The sequence below is a fragment of the Lepidochelys kempii genome, chromosome 20 (assembly GCF_965140285.1).
Source record: "Lepidochelys kempii isolate rLepKem1 chromosome 20, rLepKem1.hap1, whole genome shotgun sequence".
Classification (NCBI taxonomy): domain Eukaryota; kingdom Metazoa; phylum Chordata; order Testudines; family Cheloniidae; genus Lepidochelys; species Lepidochelys kempii.
Window position 1 is genome coordinate 20,987,073 of NC_136399.1, and position 19,259 is coordinate 21,006,331.

Genomic DNA, 19,259 nt, shown 5'->3' on the forward strand with positions numbered 1-19,259 from the left:
TCTCCCCTCCCCAACTCACTCACCATCAACCCCTCCCCTAACTCACACTGCTCCAACCACCCCCTCACTCATCTTTGTTGCCCTTCTCTGAACCTTTTCCAGTTCCGCTGTATCCTTTTTGCAACAGGGCGACCAGAACTGCCCCCATTATTCAAAGCGTGGGCGTACCAGGGATTTATATTGTGGCATTATGATGTTTTCTGTCTCATTATCAATGGATCCTTACATCCTCTTCGCTTTTTTGACTGCTGCTGCCCACTGAGCTGACATTTTCCATCGTGATGCCAAGCTCACTGTCTTGAGTGGTAACAGCTAATTTAGACCCATCATTATATATGTGTAGTTGGGATTATGTTTTCCAGTGTGCATTACATATATCTACAACATTGCATTTCATCTGCCATTTTGTTGCCCAGCCACCGAGTTCTGAGATCCCTTTGTAGCTCTTCACAATCAGCTTTGGACTTAACTAGGGGTGATTGTGTATCCTCTGCAAACTTTGCCACTTCACTGTTTACCCCCTTTTCCAGATCATTTATGAATATGTTGAACAGCAGAGGTCCCAGTACAGATCCCTGGGGGACCCTGCTATTTACCTCTCCCCACTGTGAAAATTGACCATTTATTCCTACCCTTTGTTTCCTGTCTTTTAAGCATTTACTGACCCATCAGAGCACCTTCCCTCTTATCCCATAACTGCTTACTTGGCTTAAGAGCCTTCTGTGTGGGCCCTTTTCAAAGGCTTTCTGAAGCTCCAAGTTCACTATGTCCCTGGATCACTCTTGTCCACGTATTTAGTTGCGTCCACGTTGCATCTGAAGAAGTAGTTTTTTACCCACGAAAGCTTATGCCCAAATAAATCTGTTAGTCTTTAAGGTGCCATTGGACTCCTTGTTGTTTTCACGTATTTATTGACTCCCTGAAGGAATTCTAATAGATTGGTGAGGCATGATTTCCCTTTACAAAAGCCATGTTGATTCTTCCCCAACAAATCGTGTTTATATGTGTGTCTGATAAATCTGTTCTTCACTTAGTTTCTACCAATTTGCCCAGCACTGAAGTTAGGCTCACCGGCCTGTAACTGCCAGGATCACCTCTGGAGCCCTTTTTAAAAATGAGTGTTACATTAGCTACCCTCCAGTCAGCTGGGTCAAAGGCTTATCTCAGTGGTAGGTTACATACCACAGTTAGTAGTTCTGCAATGTCATATCTGAGTTCCTTCAGAACTCTTGGGTGAATCCCATCTGGTCCTGGTGACTAATTACCAGGGGTGAAAGTAGGCCGGTACAGGCCGGTACGGGGTCAGTACCTGCCCTTACGCAGCCGAAGTTAAACACTGCGGCAGAGCCACCGACAAGGTGGGCAAAAGAGGCAGCTGCCCCGGGGCTGGCAATTTAAAAGGGCCCGGGGCTCCCAGCCGGTGCAAGCTGGGCGGCGTAAGCCAGGCAGCATGGATGGGCTGGCTGGGGGAAACTGACCCCCCAGCCCCGCCCTTTCCGCCCAAGGCTCTGCACCTTCCAGGGGCCAGGAGCTGGGCCCCCATACCGGTAAGAGTTTAATATTACTTTCACCCCTGCTTATTACTGCTTAATTTACCAATTTGTTCCAAAAACCTCTCTACTGACACCTCAGTCTGGGACAGCTCCTCAGATCGGTCACAAAAAAAGAATGGCTCGGGTGTGGGAATCTCCCTCACATCCTCTGCAGCAAAGACCAATGCAAAGGATTCATTTAGCTTCTCCTCAACGGCCTTGTCTTCCTTGAGTGCTCCTTTAGCACCTTGATCGCCCACTGGCTGGCTGGCAGGTTTCCTGCTTCTGATGTATTTAAAAACAGTCTTACTGTTAGTTTTTGCGTCCTTAGCAAGCAGCTTCTCAAATTCTTTCTTGACCAGCCTTATTTTAGTTTTATGCTTAATCTGCCAGAGTTTGGGCGGCTTCTTATTACCCTCACTGGGACCTGATTTCCAGGTTTTAAAGGATGCCTTTTTGCCTCGTACTGTACTGCTTAGCCCTGGTGGCATTCTTTTGGTCCTCTGATTGTCTCTCCTGGCTTGGGGTATCTGTTTAGTTGGAGGCTTTACTATGGTGATTTTGAACCGTCCCCATGCTGCTTGCAGGCATTTCACCTGTGTGACAGCTCCTTTTAATGTCCAGCAAATGGCATCCTCCTTGGTGTGTTGTTCACCTTTTTAAAGTTAAATGTCATCGTGGTGGGCTTTCTTGTGTTATCCCCCTACAAGGATTACACAGTGGTTGCTATTCCCAAGCAGGTCAGCTGTATTCACCTCTTGGACCAGATCCTCTGTGCCACTTAGGACTAATCAAGAACTGCCTCTCCCCTCATGACTAGCTCCTAGGACTAGCTGCTCCAAGAAGCAGTGGTGGAAGTTAGTGGTGTCGAGGAATTTTATCTCTGCATCTTGCCCTGGGGGGACATTCATAGATACTAAGGTCAGAAGGGACCATTATAATCATCTAGTCTGATGTCCTGCACAACGCAGGCCATAGACTTTCACCCACCCACTCCTGCAAAAAACCTCTCACCTGTGTCTGAGCTATTGAAGTCCTCAAATTGTAGTTTAAAGACTTCAAGGAGCAGAGAATCCTCCAGCAAGTGACCTGTGCCCCATGCTACAGAGGAAGGCGAAAAACCTCCAGGGCCTCTTCCAATCTGCCCTGGAGGAAAATTCCTTCCCGACCCCAAATATGGCGATCAGCTGAACCCTGAGCGTATGGGCAAGATTCACCAGCCAGATACTACAGAAAATTCTTTCGGCTTTTGTAGCCTCTTTAATCTTCCTGAGCATTTACAGGCACCCTTGCCAGGCTGGTCAGGGCGCCAGCATTGTCTGCCCCTCTACCCACACTCTGCAGCACTGCCAGCCCTAGAAAGGGGTCAGGAACGCCTAAGGCTGTGGGGATGGGGAATGCAGCATGCTGGGAACTCACCACCCCGTGGAGGTAGAATGGGAGGCCCAGAGCATGCTGGGAACATGCCACTTCTTGGGTTGGAGGAATGGAGCATGCTGGGAATACCTTGCCCCTTGGGGTGGGATGAGAGGCCCCAGAGCATGCTGGGAACATCCTGCCCCTTGGGGTGGCATAGGAGGGCCCAGAGCATGCTGGGAATGTGCCAGTCCTTGGTCTGGGATGGGAAGGCCTAGAGCCCTCCCCCTTGGGGTAGGATGGGGGGGCCCAGAGCATGCTGGGAACACCCTGTCCTTGTGGTGGGATAGGGGACCCAGAAATGCTGGGATTGCCCCACTACTTGGGGTGGGATGGGGGACCCAGAACATGCTTGGAACATGTCATTCCTGCGGTTGGAGGAGGAATGGAGCATGCTGGGATCACGCTGCCCCTCGGGGAGGGGGTTGCAGGCCCAAAGCATGATGGGAAGACGCCCAGCCCTGCAGCAGGTGCCTGCCTTACAGAGATGGACAGCACGATATCGTCCCTACCAGAACAATGGAGCCAATTCATCTCATCAGACAGACGCCCCATTGTGCGGCCGGCCCCCCCGCCCTACCCCCACCAGCTGAACACCACAGCAAGGGCCCTGCAGTGAATGGGGCAGTGTTGGCGCAGGGGCAGGTGAGCGGCTCCATCCCACTGGGAAGATTAAAGAGGCGGTTGCATGTAATTAATACCTGCAGCTCTGCCGGGGCCTTGGGAGGACAGGGTGCTGGGCTGGGGGCTGTGAGTCCCCAGAGCCCAGGCTGCCTCCCCACACTGAGCAGGTCACCGGTGCCTGGGGGAATGGACCCCGGGGGCTGCAGAGAGTCTCAGGGAGGTGGGGCTAGAACTCACCAGCAGGAGGGCACGCTCCCTTGGCCCGCACATCTAGCAGCTCCCTTATCCTCTTGGTGGGCCCAGCCACTAAGGGGCAGCATTTCTCCCTCGCTCAGGGATCCCCGCTATGGGGACGGGGATTCGGTCAGCGCTGGGGGCCGGTTAGCGCCACTGGGAACTGGGCTGAGGCCAAAGGAGGGGGGAGCAGTTGGGAGAAATTAGACCCAAACATCAGGTCTGGGGTGAGCTCTGTGTTTCCAGCCAGGGCCAGATTGGCTGGGGCAGCTGGTCCATCGCAGGGGCGCCCCACTAGTCCAGCCTTGACTTATCAAGGCCAGGCCAAGAGCCAGCCAGTGCACTCCCCTCCTCGAGCTGGCAGTGTCCGTGCCAAGGTGGGGTGGGGGCTGAGCCATGAGTCCCCTCCCTGTGCCAGGCTCAAGGGAACCCGCGTGACTTTCGACCCAGATCAGAATTTCCCCTCTCTAGGTGCTGGGAGCAAGTCGCCCGCTAGCATCTGGGCTCTGAACCTGTCCAACCTCGTGTCACTTGTGTGAGCCTAGAGCAGGCAGCCGCCCAGGAACAAGGCCCCGTTGCAAGGGGAGATGCCAAGCAAACTCCCTGGGAGACAGGCACCCAGGTGGGTGGCAGTAGCCCAGTGGGGACAGGGACCTGGCAACACAGCGCCTTGGGACCCCAGCATAGCTTCTACAATAACTGCCCCTCCAGCTTGTCTAGCTCCCAGGAGATCGCAGGGCTCCGCGCTGGATGCAGCGACCGGCTCGGCCAGCAGGACGGAGAAGGGGGCTAACAGCACCAGGCACTGCCACTGCCGCAAGCAAGGAGGCTGGGATCCAAAGCCGGCCTGGCTGGGGGAGGGAAGCAGAGGCTCTGTTTGGGGCTCACCTGCAGCTCCGCGATGGACATGATCTCCTGCCAGGTCAGCTCCATCTCCCCCTGCTGGCCAGGCTCACTCACCGGTGGCGCAGGCAGGAGCGTTGTCCGGGCCCGGCCCTGCTGGGGAGGGCAAGGGGGCATCTTGCCGGCCCAGGCCCTGCCCAGCGTCTGCTCCAGAAGGGCCACCCCAAAACCGGCCGTGGCAGCGAAATTCTGTGGCACAAGGAAAGAAAGAATTTGATTGGATAAAGGCCCAGCCTTCCCACTTGCTGACTGGTAGAGACAGGATCCACCCTAGTCTTCCCGGCTGCTGATTGGCAGAGAGGATCCATCCCAACCTTCCTGCCTTCTGATTGGTTGGGACTGGATCCATCCCAGCCTTCCCGCCTACCAATTGGTAGAGACAGAATCCACCCCAAACTTCCTCCCTGCTGATTGGTACAGATAGGATCCATCCCACCCTTCCTGCCTTCTGATTGATAGGGACTGGATCCACCCCAAACTTCCCCACCTGCTGATTGGTAGAGAAAGGATCCACCCCATCCTTCCTGCCTGCTGATTGGTACAGACAGGATCCGTTCCAGCCTTCCTGCCTGGGGATTGGTGGAGACAGGATTCACCCCAGCCTTTCTGCCTGCTGATTGGTAGAGATAGGATTCCGCCCCCACCCTCCCCCAGCCTTCCCATCTGCTGATTGGTGATCTGAGCTATTTCTCTCTCTTGGGAGCTGGAGAGCTCTCTCTGACATAAAGCACCCTAAGGAGGCACCCTAAGGCTCTTTGCAGCTCCCAGGTTCCCTAGAGGCCTGAGGCTTGTTCTGTCCAGCATGGCCGGGGAAGTGGGGATGTCCAGGATCACCCTGCTCTGTGCATCTCCCTCAGGCCTGCTGGACCAAGTGTATGGAGGGGCCAGGCTCCCCGTGGGCCCCGCTGTGGAGACTGGCTCCAGATCCCAACTCCCCCAAGTCTGAGGGGTTGGGTCAGGGGTCACAGTCTGGAGCTGGGTGGCCTGAGGGGTTCTGGCTCTAACTCCTTGCACAGAATTGGGCTGGGGGGCACCCCCTTCCTGAAGTTCAGTGGGGACTGGATCCAGGCCTGGCTATAGCATGGGGTGGGGGGAGCATTCATAGGAAAGACTCCAGTACCTGATTCCAACTGAGCTCTGGCAACTGAGCTCTTGGCAATCTCCCAACCCAGCCGGGGATGTGGGGTGAGCTCAGGACCATGCCCACCAGCCTCCACTCCCCACTCGCCCCGCTGCTACTCTCTTACCCTACCCCAGCCTCATGCCTCCTCATTTCTCTTCCCCCTCTGCCTGGGGCGATCTCTCCACCCCCTCCACCCCTTCCTGAGCTCCCTCCAGAGTCTCCCACCCTCCATGGTGTCCCACCGCATCTGGGGGGCTGGGGGCAGAGGCTGCAGTATGGGGCCCTTTCCAGAGCACCACGTTTCCTTCCTGCAGCCCCGGTGGGATGTTCCCCACGGCGACCCCAGGCGTGGCCACCCCGTCTGGTGCCCCGATAAGCCTCCCCTCCCTGGTCGCTCCCCTCACCTCTGAGCCGGTTCTGTGAATTTGCAGCCCGCAGCTGGCAAAATCAGACATTCATGAAGCCGCGAGGAGGCCTGCTCTGCTCCTGCAACACACAGATAAGGGCCCTTATCACCCGCAGCTGCATGGCCCCGGCATGCACCCCGGCCAGCGGCTGTCAGGCTCATGCCCAGCCAGCTCCCTGAACCCCACTGTGCTCTACCTACACCCTCCCAGCCCTGACCGTCCCCAGTCTCTCTCCAGGGCCAGGCACACGCGTGAAACTGCCCAAAGCACAAAGGATGCAGTGTGATCTAGTAGGTAGTGTACTGCACCAGAACACAGGATGCCGGGGTTCTGTTCCTGACTCTGGCCTGCTGCGTGACCTCGGGCAAGCTGTTTCCCTGCTCAGTGCCTCAGTTTCCCCTCCTTGTCTCTGTTCAGCCTGGGAGCTCTTTGGGGCAGGGTCCATTTCTCACTCTGTCTGTGCAGCGCCTGGCGCTGCAGCGTCCTGATCTCTGTCCGGGTCTCTAGGTGCTGCTGATACGCACAGAATAATCCTGTTTTGCAGCAGGAGCTGATGGTGGGTCATGGAGGGGGGCCCCTGTGAACCGACTTAGACTGGCCATGATGCTGGGACTCACGCTCCCGCCCTGAGAGACTGCGCCACGCTAATGACCATGAACGGCCAGGTCTTGGATTTACATTGCACCCTCCTGGAGCACAGCGCCCCCTAGCGCGACCCTTGGGCAATGGGGCCGGCGCTGACTGCCAGGGGAGAGCGCCCCCTATTGAGCCCCTCACTTTGCTCCCTGCAGCACAGCGCCCCCTAGAGCCACAGTGAGGCAATAGGGCCAGCGCTGACTGCCAGGGGAGAGCGCCCCCCTGCTAAGCCCCCGCCCCGCTCCCTGGGTCCCCAGCCCTCCCTAATGCCAGCGCCTGAGCGTGCGGGCAGGGCTGCCTCCCTCCAGTGATTTCACAAGAGGCTCCTTGCGGCAGGGGAGGCCCTGGGCTGCCGGGAAGAAAAGCAGAAACGGCCCCGTCACTTGCCAGCCCCACCCAGCGCCCATGTTACCCCCTCCCTGCTGGCAGTGCCCTCCCAGGGGAACTTCCCTGCCACTCCATTCAGCTCTGCCAAGCAATGACCCCTACGACTCCCCCCCCCCCGATACTGAGGTTACCTGTACGGGCGGGTCGGTGTCTTTAACCCCCCAATGGAGCTGAGTCCCACTGGGCTTGTGCCACCCCAGAAATTAACAAATGAAATGGCCAGGACGGCTCCATGGGGCACAAAGGCACAGATCTCGGCTCTTCCCCATAGCCAGACTAACTCTGTGGGCCCTGAAAGCAAAGATCTCGGCTCCCCCCATAGCTGGGCTGGTTTTCTGGGGCCCAAAAGGAGAGACCCCAGCTCCCCCACCCTCCATGGCCAGGCTGGCTCCATGGGGCCCAAATGGACAGATCCCAGGTCCTGCCCTTGGCCCAACTGGTTCTGTGGGTCTTGCAGGCACAGACTGTGGCAGATTGACGCTCCCCTGCCCCACATCCCCTTCTCATTCCCCTCTAAGCCCACCCCAGCGCCAAGGCTAAGGCTTATGAGGAGAGGCTGAGGAAACTGGGATTGTTTAGTCTGCAGAAGAGACGAATGAGGGGGGATTTGATAGCTGCTTTCAACTACCTGAAAGGGGGCTCCAAAGAGGATGGATTTAGACTGTTCTCAGTGGTAGCAAATGACGGAACGAGGAATAATGGTCTCAAGTTGCAGTGGGGGAGGTTTAGGTTGGATATTAGGAAAAACTTTTTCACTAGGAGGGTGGTGAAGCACTGGAATGGGTTACCTAGGGAGGTGGTGCAATCTGCATCCTTAGAGGTTTTTAAGGTCAGGCTTGACAAAGCCCTGGCTGGGATGATTTAGTTGGGGCTGGTCCTGCTTTGAGCAGGGGGTTGGACTAGATGACCTCCTGAGGTCCCTTCCTACCCTGATAGTCTATGATTCTATGATAAGGCCGGCCTTCACAGGGTGGGCACCCAGTCAGAGCCAGATTCTCAGTAGAGATGGTCCTGCTGGGGGCATGCTGGGCAGCAGCTCCTTGGAAAGTCCAGCCTGGCTCCCCACATCCTGGGGGTTCAGCTGAGCCTGAAGCGGTAATTTGCATCCTGAGCGCAGAATGGCCGTGAAACCGGGTCCGAAAGCACATGCCTCCCCCTCCGTGCACTGGGGAAGCCTGAGGGGCAATTCACAGGAAAGACGTGGGGGAAGGGGAATCAGCCCAGCCCCGAACCTACAGACACGATTGGGGCAAGAAACCAAGGAGATGACGCAAGGGTGAGAAACAAAGGCACACCCTGCTCAGGCCACCTGCTGTCCTTCCCTCCATCCACCCATCGCCAACCAGGGGAGTGTTTGAATACTTCATCTATGGGAATCCCACCAGAATCCAGGCACAAAGCCCCCCTCTACCAGTGCAGTCCCCTCTCACCTGCCCCCAGTTCCGCATGGCAGCATCACCCACATCGACAACCCAACTGGGATCATATGGACCCCCAGGCCCTATTTCTGGGATGCTGTTCTGCAGGGCCGGGCTCTGGGTATCCCCAGACAGCACCTGCCAGGTGCCACCCAGACGCGAGGGGTGGGTCTAACCAGTGACGAGCTCTGAGGCCAGGGGGATGCTGGGTATGGTCAGATCAGCATGGGGGGGCAGAGCATAGGCACGGGAAGTAGAGATGCGGGGAGGTGTGGCAGCACCCCGAGGTTTTGCACCCAGCATCCCGGCTGCCGGCCCTGCGCCCCTGTTGCCCGGGGTCCCAGCTGCTGGTCCCGCTGCTGTCCAGGGTCTTGGCCACAGGCCCCAGGTTCCGCTCAGCCTCTGGCCCCGGGGGCTCCACTGCTGGCCCCAGGGTCCCGGACACCGGCCCTGCATGCGAGGTCCTGGCTGCCAACCCCACTCCCGTGGCTCTACACTCACCCCTAGCTGTGTTTCCCCCACCTTACCCCTGTCCATGTCCCCCCCTCCCGGAGCCATAGCTCTGCTCCTGGCCCTAGCTCTAGAGGGCAGTGATAGACGCGGACAGGGATAAGAGGGGTACAGCTCAGCACCCCCACTCCAAAAACTTCCAGCGCCAGTGGCCCAGAGATGGGCACTGCCAAGGGCCATCCAGGCGGGTCCCATGTAACTGACCAGGCAGGTCAGAGACTGTTTTACAGCTGATTGGTACCAAGTGGGCCACACCCATTGCTGTACCAGAGAGGCAGCTGTTGGATAACGGGACACGGCGTCTTCCCCCATGACCACCCATCCAAACCCAGCAGACAGTGCCAGCAGCTACCACCTTGCGGCTGTTTCCATGTCTGTGAAACGAGTTTGCAGGGACTCAGGCCAGTCCCTGGATCACAGAGACACCTGCCCCCCAGCCATCCATAAAAGATCCCCTGGGCCAGTCTCAGCCGAGTTCCCCCAGGCTGACAGGCTCTGGCAACTGAGCCGCCATGGGGGCACGGTGGGGCTTGCGAGCCCCGCTGGGAAGCTAGTGAGGTGGTTCTGAGCATAAATAGATTTTTTGGCGATAAAAGCAGAAGGGCCCATTCAGATCCCTGCATCCAACCTGGTAACTGATGGGCACAGATCATTTAGACACATGTCCATCCTCAACCAAAAGCCTCCACATGATGGAGAATCCACCAGTCCCCTGGGAAGCTGCTCCCAGGACTAATTCCCCTACCGGTTACAGACTCATGTCTCAGCTCCTCTTTGAACTGGGAGGGATCCAGCATCCGGGGAAGGGCATTCCGGAGGCTCCTACTCTCTGTAGTTATTTGTTAGGTGTATTACGGTAGCATCTTGGAGCCTTACTCATGGACCAGGACACCAGCGTGCCAGGCGCTGTATAAACACAACAGACAGATGGTCCCTGTGCCAGAGAGCTTACAGTCCAATGCAGCCACCTCTGGGGCTGGAGGCCTGGACAACACTTAAAACGTTGGTCGACAGCTATGGGACTCAGGGGTGTGAAAAATCCACCCCCAACACCCGGCCTCGGTTCTCAGTTCGGACCTTCACTGGATCTTCTCTGTCCTGCTGCATTTCCAAAGAGGCCAATTCAGCTCCAAAAAAATTCTCCAAATCTGCGAGGTTTCTTGGTTTGCTTTTCCCCCCTTCGCTTTTGTCTCCATCCCTGGCAACTTTGAAAGGCTGTTTTCCTCCAAGGCCTACTCTGGTTCAGGGAGGAATTGGTGGGGGAAGGTTTCTGGCTGGTGCTACGCGAGACGGCGGACGAGACGCTCCCAACGGCCCCTTCAAAGCTATTACAAACATTTTGTAATTTTCCAAAAATACATATAATAAAAAAACAACGGAATGTGGAAAGAGGAAACAACCCCTTTGATCCCAGAAATATGGGGGTTGGTGGTTTTTCTCCGAAAATCCCTCCCCCACGCCCACCATACACACACATGTGACTTAAGTAACCAATCAGAACTGGCCATGGGGAGCCTGTCCCCACTCCCAAATCCTTGAGGTGGGCCCTGACCCTGGCGCTGTCCTTGTGTTCCCTGCTCTCAACCTGCTGCCTTTGGGCATTGCGGGTGCACTGGGCTGGGCCCTGGAGGGGCTGGGGAGCAAGAGGCAGCTCACTGTGGGGGCAGGTTGGCAGAGTGCCCTGTGCTGTCTCCTGTGGATGCCCTGTGGATGCCCCCAGCTGTCTCATCCCTCTTGCCCTGGGACAATAAACACTCCCCGGCCGCAGGAACGCCCAGCCAGACCGCCCGCTGCGCTCACTTCTGCTTTCAGGTGCTTTCCAGCAAGCGGGAAGAGCAGCTGGCTGCAGCATCATCCCACCAGGACCAGCAGGCCAGGCTGGGGGGAGCAGAGGGGGCCTCAGCTCTGCCGCCTTCTGCCACCAGTGCTTGGTTTCCACCGAAGGCAGCGTGGACGGGGTTAATGGGCCTGTTCACCAGGGGGGTGAGCCAGTGGAGAAGCTGTGGGTGTGGGGTGGGGAGTGCTGTCCTGCGGGCATGCTGGGGACTTCCTGTTGAGCAGCCCAGGTGGTGCCTGGATGCAGGACTCTGTCCGTCTCTCGCATCCGTCCGTTTGTCTGGTTTTGACCCAGCTCCCCTCCATGTGGATCAGAGCCCCTGGGTCAGGGGCAGCTCCCCACAGGGCTGAGCCCGATGCCAGCTGGGGGCAGATTTGCACCGAAGCAACATGAGATTCACTCTCCCTCCACCGGCGTCAGATCCCAAACCCGAGTCCCCCCTTCAGCGCCACCAGTGGGGGCATTTTGCCAGGCCTAAATGTCAAACCCCTCCCATTCCAAGCCACGTTCTCCATGTGGGTTAGAGCCCAAGGGAGTGGAAACCAGGACTCCTGGGTTCTCTCCTTTGGCTCTGGCAGGGGAGTGGGATCTGGGGGTTAGAGCCATGGGGCTGGGAGCCAGGACTCCTGGGTTCTCTCCTTTGACTCCGGCAGGGGAGTGGGGTCTGGGGGTTAGAGCCATGGGGCTGGGAGCCAGGACTCCTGGGTTCTCTCCTTTGACTCCGGCAGGGGAGTGGGGTCTGGGGGTTAGAGCCATGGGGCAGAGAGACAGGACTCCTGGGTTCTAGCCCCAGCTCTGCCCGTGAGCCCTTTGTTAGAGCAGTTTTGCCACCTGATGCTAGGGCCCTATAGGGAGCAGGGCGCTTTTATTGCAGGGAGATGCAGGGATCAGAGGGTTAAGGCACTGAGTGGCTCCCTCCCCACCGCAGCCTGTGGGCCGTTATCACCTTCTGGGGCCCCTGGTTTCCCGCCCGTGTTTCGACACAGGCCCCCTACGATTTCCCAAGGCCCCGGCGGGATGTTGCACAAGGCAAAACCCTCTCTTGGTTAACGCTGTGCCTGGCTCCTGCAGGGCATGTCCCCCGCCCCTGCTCCTGGGCCCAGGGTGTGGGACGGGGCGGGGGGGGGTTCCTTAGGAGGCGCCTCCCCACCAGCCCCGGCCACTGCCCAGCCCTCTTGGCTCATCAGGGTGGCCCTGCCCAGCACGCTTGGCCCAGGCCTCCCTGCCATGGGATCAGCACCATGCACCGTGCTGGGCTCACAGAGCAGGATCCTTGGTGCAGACTCTGCAGCATCCCCCAGCCATCCACCCAGCGCAGCCACTTGCAAACACCGGTCACTGCCCTTGTAGCATCAAAGGCAGCGTGGCCTCGCGGGTAGTGCACTGGACTGGGACTCAGGAGAGCTGGGGTCTGTCCCTGGCTCTGGCCTGCTGGGTGACCTTAGGCAAGCTGTGCCTCAGTTTACCCATCTGTACAATAGGGATCACAGCGCTGGCCTGCTCCGTGAAGCGCTTTGAGATTGATAGAGAAAAGCCTGGCAGGATTGTTACCATGGCAGTGAGAGCTGGGCAGTTTGCTCCAGACCCTGCAACGGCTCTGACAGCTGAGATTCCACCCCCGCCCCCGCCAACAGTGCTGACCCCTGCCTGCTCCCTCAGTCAAGTGCCCCACCCTGTCCTGCCTTCCAGCTGCTGGGTCTCACATACTCCCCCACCAGGTGAGACCCACATCCCCTCCCCCACCCATTCCAGATGTCACCCAGTGGAGCAGGATGGGGATACTTTCCCTCCGGACCCCTGCGCCTCCCAGCTGGCGTCCTGCAACCTTAGCATTAGCAGGAGCCAGTGAGCATGTGTGCACCACTGCCCTCTGCTAGGCAGGATAAGGACTGCTCAGCTGTCAGAGGCCCTGCACTGCTGACGGGGATTCTCCCTTAGTGCAGGCGGCTTTGACACCAGTAGGATCTGAGTTCTATGTCTCATGCAGCTACGACATGCAGCGTGGAGCTGGGCGTGGAGTTCCCAGTGCCCACGGCTTTGCTACAAGATTCTGCCCAGCTCCTGTATCTGTTGTGGGAAGACCCTACAATAACAAACCAGCCTATGTGGCACAGTGCTCAGGGAGATCCGCAGAATAACAAACCAGCATGTGCAGCCCAGTACTCAGGGAGACCCTACAATAACACACCAGCATGCACAGCAGTGTGCTCGGTGGGCTTTTCAAGCTCCCAATGACGTTCAGGTTCAGGCTGGAGTCAGTGCTGGGATGGGGCTGCCTGGGGCTTGAACCCAGAGCTGGGTAGGTGCGGCCTGGTCTGCTCAGGGCTGGGGCAGGCTAGACAGGCAAAGGGGAGAGACAGGCAGAGACTCTCAGTGGTCGGGGGGTTCCCCCAGGACCATTGCTTGTTCTGCCACTTAGCCTGAGACGTAGCTTGTACCAAGCATGTGAAATGCTGACGCCCTGTGTGGGTTATCAGCAGTGGGGATCAAACCTGCAACCGGATCTTCGTCCCTAAGCCTAAAACATCAGCTCTTAGGCAAGGCCGTACTAGGTCTATCAAGCCATACCTGGCCTAGGCACCACAAGAAGGGGACAGAGCGCCACACTGAGTGGGCGTGGCTTATACACAGGCAGGTGGGTGTTGTGTGCACATGTGTCAGTGTGTGAGCTCCACTGTCCTCTACTGGATGGAATCCACACCGCTGCACTCTGTGTCATAGCCCCTGTACTGCTCCCAGGGAAGCTCTTTTCACATGGGTGTCCATCCGGGAGGGAGTGCCTCTGGAGGCATCTGTCCCATCCAGCTACCATGAGGTTCTGGGGGGTCTAGGGTGTGACTCCTGTGATGCCCCGGGGGGCTTGTCTCAGGGCCCCTCTTCCAACCCAGGCAGGACCGAGCCCTGCTCTGAGCCAATGGCTCCTGCCCAGGAGGATTGGCCTTCAGTCTCACTCCACTGGCTTGGAGCCTTGGGGCCAGCCCAGGGGCTCCAGAGGGAGGGACCTGATGGGGATTATGGTTAGTGTGTGTGTGGGGGTGGAGCCGGCCGCAGATTCCCACCCTGGTTTTGGCAGTGCAGCCTCAGGGGCGCATCCAGCCGCATCTCTGCTCCTAGCAAAGGGGTTCAATCCAGCCCCTCGGCTGGGTTGTTTCTCTGCAGTCACCAATGGAGATGATGCAGAAGTCTGGCTAGAATCTGGCTTGCTTGCCCCTGGCCGGAGCAGCTGGCTGGGGGTGGGAGCCTGTGTGGGTTTGGATTGGGAAGGAAGCTTTGGGACTTGTAGAGGCAGCTGCTCCTCAGTGACGCTGGGGTAAATCCAGAGTCACACCATGCACCTGAGTGGGGCGAGTCCAGCTTCACACCGGCCTAGCTAAGTGCCGAGTTTGGCTTAGAGGGGGCGGAAGCAGGCACGGTTCTTCCAACTCTGTGTGCCAAATCAGCACTCAAAGCCATGAGCCAGAGCTGGGGCAGGGAGAGGGCTTGGATCCCCCAGGAAGGCAGGCCTCTGCCCCCAGTGCTGAAGGAGAATCCCCACTAGCTGTTAGCAATATAAGGTGTATGACACACAGCTCAGCCGTTATGCTGCACGTGTTGCTCTGCTGAGGCTAAGAGAGAAGGGACGCCTGCTCCGGCGTGACACGCCCTTGGAGACAGGAGTGAGCTGAGACTCTGCGGGGAGATATTTCCTTTGCTGTTTCTCTTTGTTACCAGTCTGAGGACAAAGCTGCCACAAGGCTCAGATCCTCAGAAAGAGAGAGAGCTTCAGGAACCCCCTTATCACCCCTCAGCGCGAGGCCCAGGGCCCACCCCCTCAAAGGGCAGCCAGCAAAGCTGGGCTCGGCTGGCCCCTAGTCAGGTACATGGCTACCCAGCCAGGGCCTGGGCACATCCAGTAAGCCAGTGCCGCAGAGCTGCCGATGGCCTGTCTGGCGGGGGGCATCATCCCCACGGCTAGATTGTAACTTGGTACCTCCAACAGCCTCCTCACCCAGCTCTCAGGCATCCCCAGCACTGGCACATCCCCGGGCGCCTCCACCAAGCCAGCCGCCCCTCTGCCTGGCAGTGTGGGGCTCTGGCAACACCTCCAATCTGAAAAGCAAACAGAGCCCAACCCCCCTGAACTCTGCCTAGTTTCCAGTTCATGCTAAATGGCTGTGGGTGGTGCTGCACCCCGGAAGTGGCTGCTTTTGGGCAGTGGGGAAGAGGTTCCTGTGTCAGCAGGAAACCCTCTGGGACCCTTCAGGGATAGAATCCAGCCCCTGCTGCTCTAAGCGTGCAGCCCCAGCCACTTGAACTGAAGAGAAATCGCTGTTGGTGGTGAGGGGGTTATGACACTCAGTGAAGCAGACCTGCAGCCATCCAGGAGAGGGCAGTGGTGAGCGCTAACTGGCTGGTCACAGGTTTCCAGGAAAAGGCTGGGAAGAGACAGGCTTGGAGCAGGGTCCCTGGGGCAGCAGGAACAGCCCCAGGGAAGGGCAAGGCCAATGGGCTATTAAGTCCAGGACCTGGCTCCGCTGTGAGACCCCTTCCCCGCAGTGTGTCCAGCCGACCACACTGTCCCTGGAGCCCAGGCCTGGTTCTGCTGCACAGCCCAGCAGCCCAAGGGGCTGGATCAACTCAGCCCTACAACCCCAGCCTCTCTATTTATTACCAGTTATTGCAGCCGCAGGTGCCATGCCCATTTCCCTGTGTCTCTGTGATATCATGTGGCAGGGAGTTCTGCTGGTTCACACTCTCTCCCGCACACGGTCAAGCCCCGCCCTGCTGACTTCAATAGAAAACACTGTAATGAAGCCAGGGCCTCGTGAACTACACGGCAGCTGCAGGGAGCGAGTTTAGCACTCTGCCCCAAGAACCCAAACCCCGACACAAGCTAATGGAAAATCTCCTGCAATTCTTCACACTACAGGGTCTATGGGCCATGGGTAGCAGTGCTGGATGCACCCAGGAGAGGGCAGTGGTGCACGTGTGTGACACACACACACACACACACCCCCGCCCCAGCCTGGCCATTTAGATTGTCCTTTTCCACCAAGGTCCCACCCAAGCCACAGACCTGGGTTCAACCTTCAGAGCAAACGCTCGACTCTCAGCAACCTGCCAGTAGCAGAAACCTGCTGCATGCATCACAGAAACAAATGCTAGAGCCACAGGGCCACGAGCCCTGGGGGAAGAAGAGCTGACAGTGACCCCACCCCCATCCCACTCACCCCACACCAAGGGGAAAGTGCAAATGCCTGTGAGCTCCCCCTTGAGAGCTGCTTCTCACCTAGCTGGTGGGAGAATTTGCTGACCTCTGCACTGGCTCCGTGTGTGTGTGTGTGTGTGTGTGTGTGTGCATACAGCGTGTCCATGTGCGTGTGCACTCTGTGTGTAGGTGTGTGTGTGTGTGTGTGTGCAGTGTGTGTGTGTGTGTGCATACAGCGTGTCTGTGTGCGTGTGTACTCTGTGTGTAGGTGTGTAGGTGTGTGTGTGCAGTGTGTGTGTGTATGTGTGTGTGTGCATACAGCGTGTCCGTGTGCATGTGTACTCTGTGTGTAGGGGTGTGTGTGTGTGTGCAGTGTGTGTGTGTATGTGTGTGTGTGCAGTGTGTGTGTGTGTGTATGTGTGTGTGCATACAGCGTGTCCGTGTGCGTGTGCACTCTGTGTGTAGGGGTGGGTGTGTATGTGTGTGTGTGTGTGTGTGCATACAGTGAGTCCATGTGCGTGTGTACTCTGTGTGCAGTGTGTGTGTATGTGTGTGTGCAGTGTGTGTGTGTGTGCATACAGCGTGTCTGTGTGCGTGTGTACTCTGTGTGTAGGTGTGTAGGTGTGTGTGTGCAGTGTGTGTGTAGGTGTGTGTGTGCAGTGTGTGTGTGTGTGTGCATACAGCGTGTCCGTGTGCGTGTGTACTCTGTGTGCAGTGTGTGTGTGTGTGCAGTGTGTGTGTGTATGTGTGTGTGTGTGTGTGTGTGCAGTGTGTGTGTGTGTATGTGTGTGTGCATACAGCGTGTCCGTGTGCGTGTGCACTCTGTGTGTAGGGGTGTGTGTGTGATACAGCGTGTCCGTGTGCGTGTGCACTCTGTGTGTAGGGGTGGGTGTGTGCAGTGTGCGTGTGTGTAAGATGTGTGGATGTGTGTTGTGCACCAGAAGGTGATGTGGGGGGAGGAGGGCTGTGTTTTCCACTCACCTCCAGCGAGTCACTAACTCACACCCAGAGACACAAGGGCACAGACGGGAGAAGGCTGCCCCCAGGCTGAGTCCCCCCCCAATCACCCTCCTGACCTGCCGTCTCTCTCCTGCCCTCTCAGACACAAACCCTACCCCCGCCGAAGCCCCAGGATGGGCAGTCGGGGCAAGTCTCCGCAGGACCCCCCAGCGCAACTACTGCCCCACAGGCCACTGAGTGCAGACCCCCAAACCCAGCAGGGTGGAGCCTGTCTGATCAGAACCCCCAGGGGCTGCAGCATCTCCACCCCACATGCCCAGGGCTTCATAGCCCCAGCTTCTTTGTGGGCCCCACACCCTCCCCACGTCTGACCCCAGTCCCATGTGTCCTCAGCCAGCTCACAGAGACGGCCCGAGCAGCAGGTTTCCGACCGGGATCTGGGTCGGACCCTCCCCACAGCTCAGGCGGCCGGATAGAGATGGGGATCTGGGGGAGGGGAGTGGGGGTGTTGGACAGGGACAGGGATCCTGGTCAGGGGGTTGGATGCAGGCCCCGATTGAGGGGCTGAACAGGGCTGGGGATTCGTGCCGTGGGGGGTGGCATTGGAATCCGGGGGTTGGTGTCGGGGTTGTACCCTGCCTTGTTCCAGAGCCTGGGGCCCCTATCCTGGTGCATTGGGGGTGGGGTGCTCCTGAACCACCCCAGCGAGCAGTTCCCTGGAGGCAGGACAGGGCTCATCTCCACCCCCCCCCCCCCCGCCCAGTGGTGACCCATCTGCCTTGGGAAAATCTCCCACCCCCAGCTGCGATCTCGGGTTCCCAGCACCTGCCAGAGCTGCACGGCCGCGGGGACCTGAACAAAGTCTCCTTTGAGAGGCCGTGGCTGGGCCGGGCATCACTGCTGGCTCCTACCTGCCTGGGATCCCCAGCCGGGGGGCGCGCGGGGGTCTCACTCTTTTCCCTGTCTCCGTCACGCCTTCCCGCTGGACCCCAAGGTGCTGGGGAAGCCGAGCGTGCTCCCTGCTGCGAGCTGGGGGGCCTTCTCAAGGCACCTCCATCCTGGGCAGCCCTGGGGGGCCCTTGCTGGGCTGTGGGGCACACCGAGGGCAGGGCTCTCGTCCGTGTTCTCCTCTGTGAGGCTCTGCGCCTCTCCCTGGGGTTGCCTGTTATTACATAAGCGGGGCCAGCCCTGCCCCGCCGTCTAACGGCCTCCCGCCCCCCCTGCGAGGTGTGGAGGGGAAGCCACAGAGAGCAGTGTCCCTAGGGGACGCTCCCCCCCCCCCGGCCTCCGGGGGCTGCGCTGCAGGGAAACAGGAGCCCTCGCTCCATGGCACACGGTGATAACACAGACACGCACCACAAGACGACACAATCCCCAACAACACACAGACACGCAAAGACTCCTGCACGCAGTGCCACGCATGCACACACACACACACACACACACGCTTGTGCGTACGCACAAACACAGCCACAAGCATGTGCACACAGAGCTTGCCTCCCCCACATAAAAAGCCACAGACACACACAGAGAGAGCCTCACAAACACACACACAGCCACACACAGAGCTCCATAGACAAAGACAACTTTAAAAGGGATCGTTGAGCCCTGAGAAAGACAAACACAAACCCACAGACGCAGCCCCCAACTCAGCTGAAATGTTACATGGGTTCATCCACAGAGGTGTTTTCTTTCTTTCTTTCTTTCTTTCTTTCTTTCTTTCTTTCTTTCTTTCTTTCTTTCTTTCTTTCTTTCTTTTCCCCCCACTGGAGTCCAAGAATTTTTGTGACTTTTTGCCACATTTCAGTAAAGTCTCAAATATACCCAGGTGGGTGTTCAATGCAAATTCATTTTAGTCAATAAAACAGCTTGAGTTTGTCTCACAGGAACCGGTGGCAGGGAGGGGAGAGAGGTGTCTGTGGCCGGGGGTGCTGGGTGACCAAAGGGGGCACAGCAATCCTGGGATTAGCTGGGGGGCAGCAGGGTGACCACAGGGTGCAGGAGGGCATGATGCGGGGGGCACCAGCATCATCCATTGTGTATTTTTTGTGAGAATCTTGCACATTTGTTAACCCCCCTGCCAG

At 58.0% G+C, this 19,259-nt stretch overlaps 1 protein-coding gene across 2 annotated transcripts in view; it reads right to left on the minus strand.

Moving 5' to 3' along the window:
* The window catches only part of NFE2 (nuclear factor, erythroid 2), a 29,821-nt gene extending 11,342 nt beyond the window's left edge, over positions 1–18,479 (minus strand). Inside the window, exons 1-3 of one of the 2 annotated variants that reach the window (XM_073318744.2) lie at positions 18,091–18,479; positions 6,237–6,318; positions 4,695–4,898 (exon numbers count right to left, since the gene is read on the minus strand). In XM_073318744.2, coding sequence (XP_073174845.1) covers positions 4,695–4,898; positions 6,237–6,287 — 255 coding nt within the window. In that variant the 5' untranslated portion in view covers positions 6,288–6,318; positions 18,091–18,479. Of the gene's footprint in view, positions 1–4,694; positions 4,899–6,236; positions 6,319–18,086 lie in introns of both variants that reach the window. The other variant, XM_073318743.2, reaches the window with a different exon arrangement.
* Between the last annotated feature and the right edge of the window lie 780 nt (positions 18,480–19,259).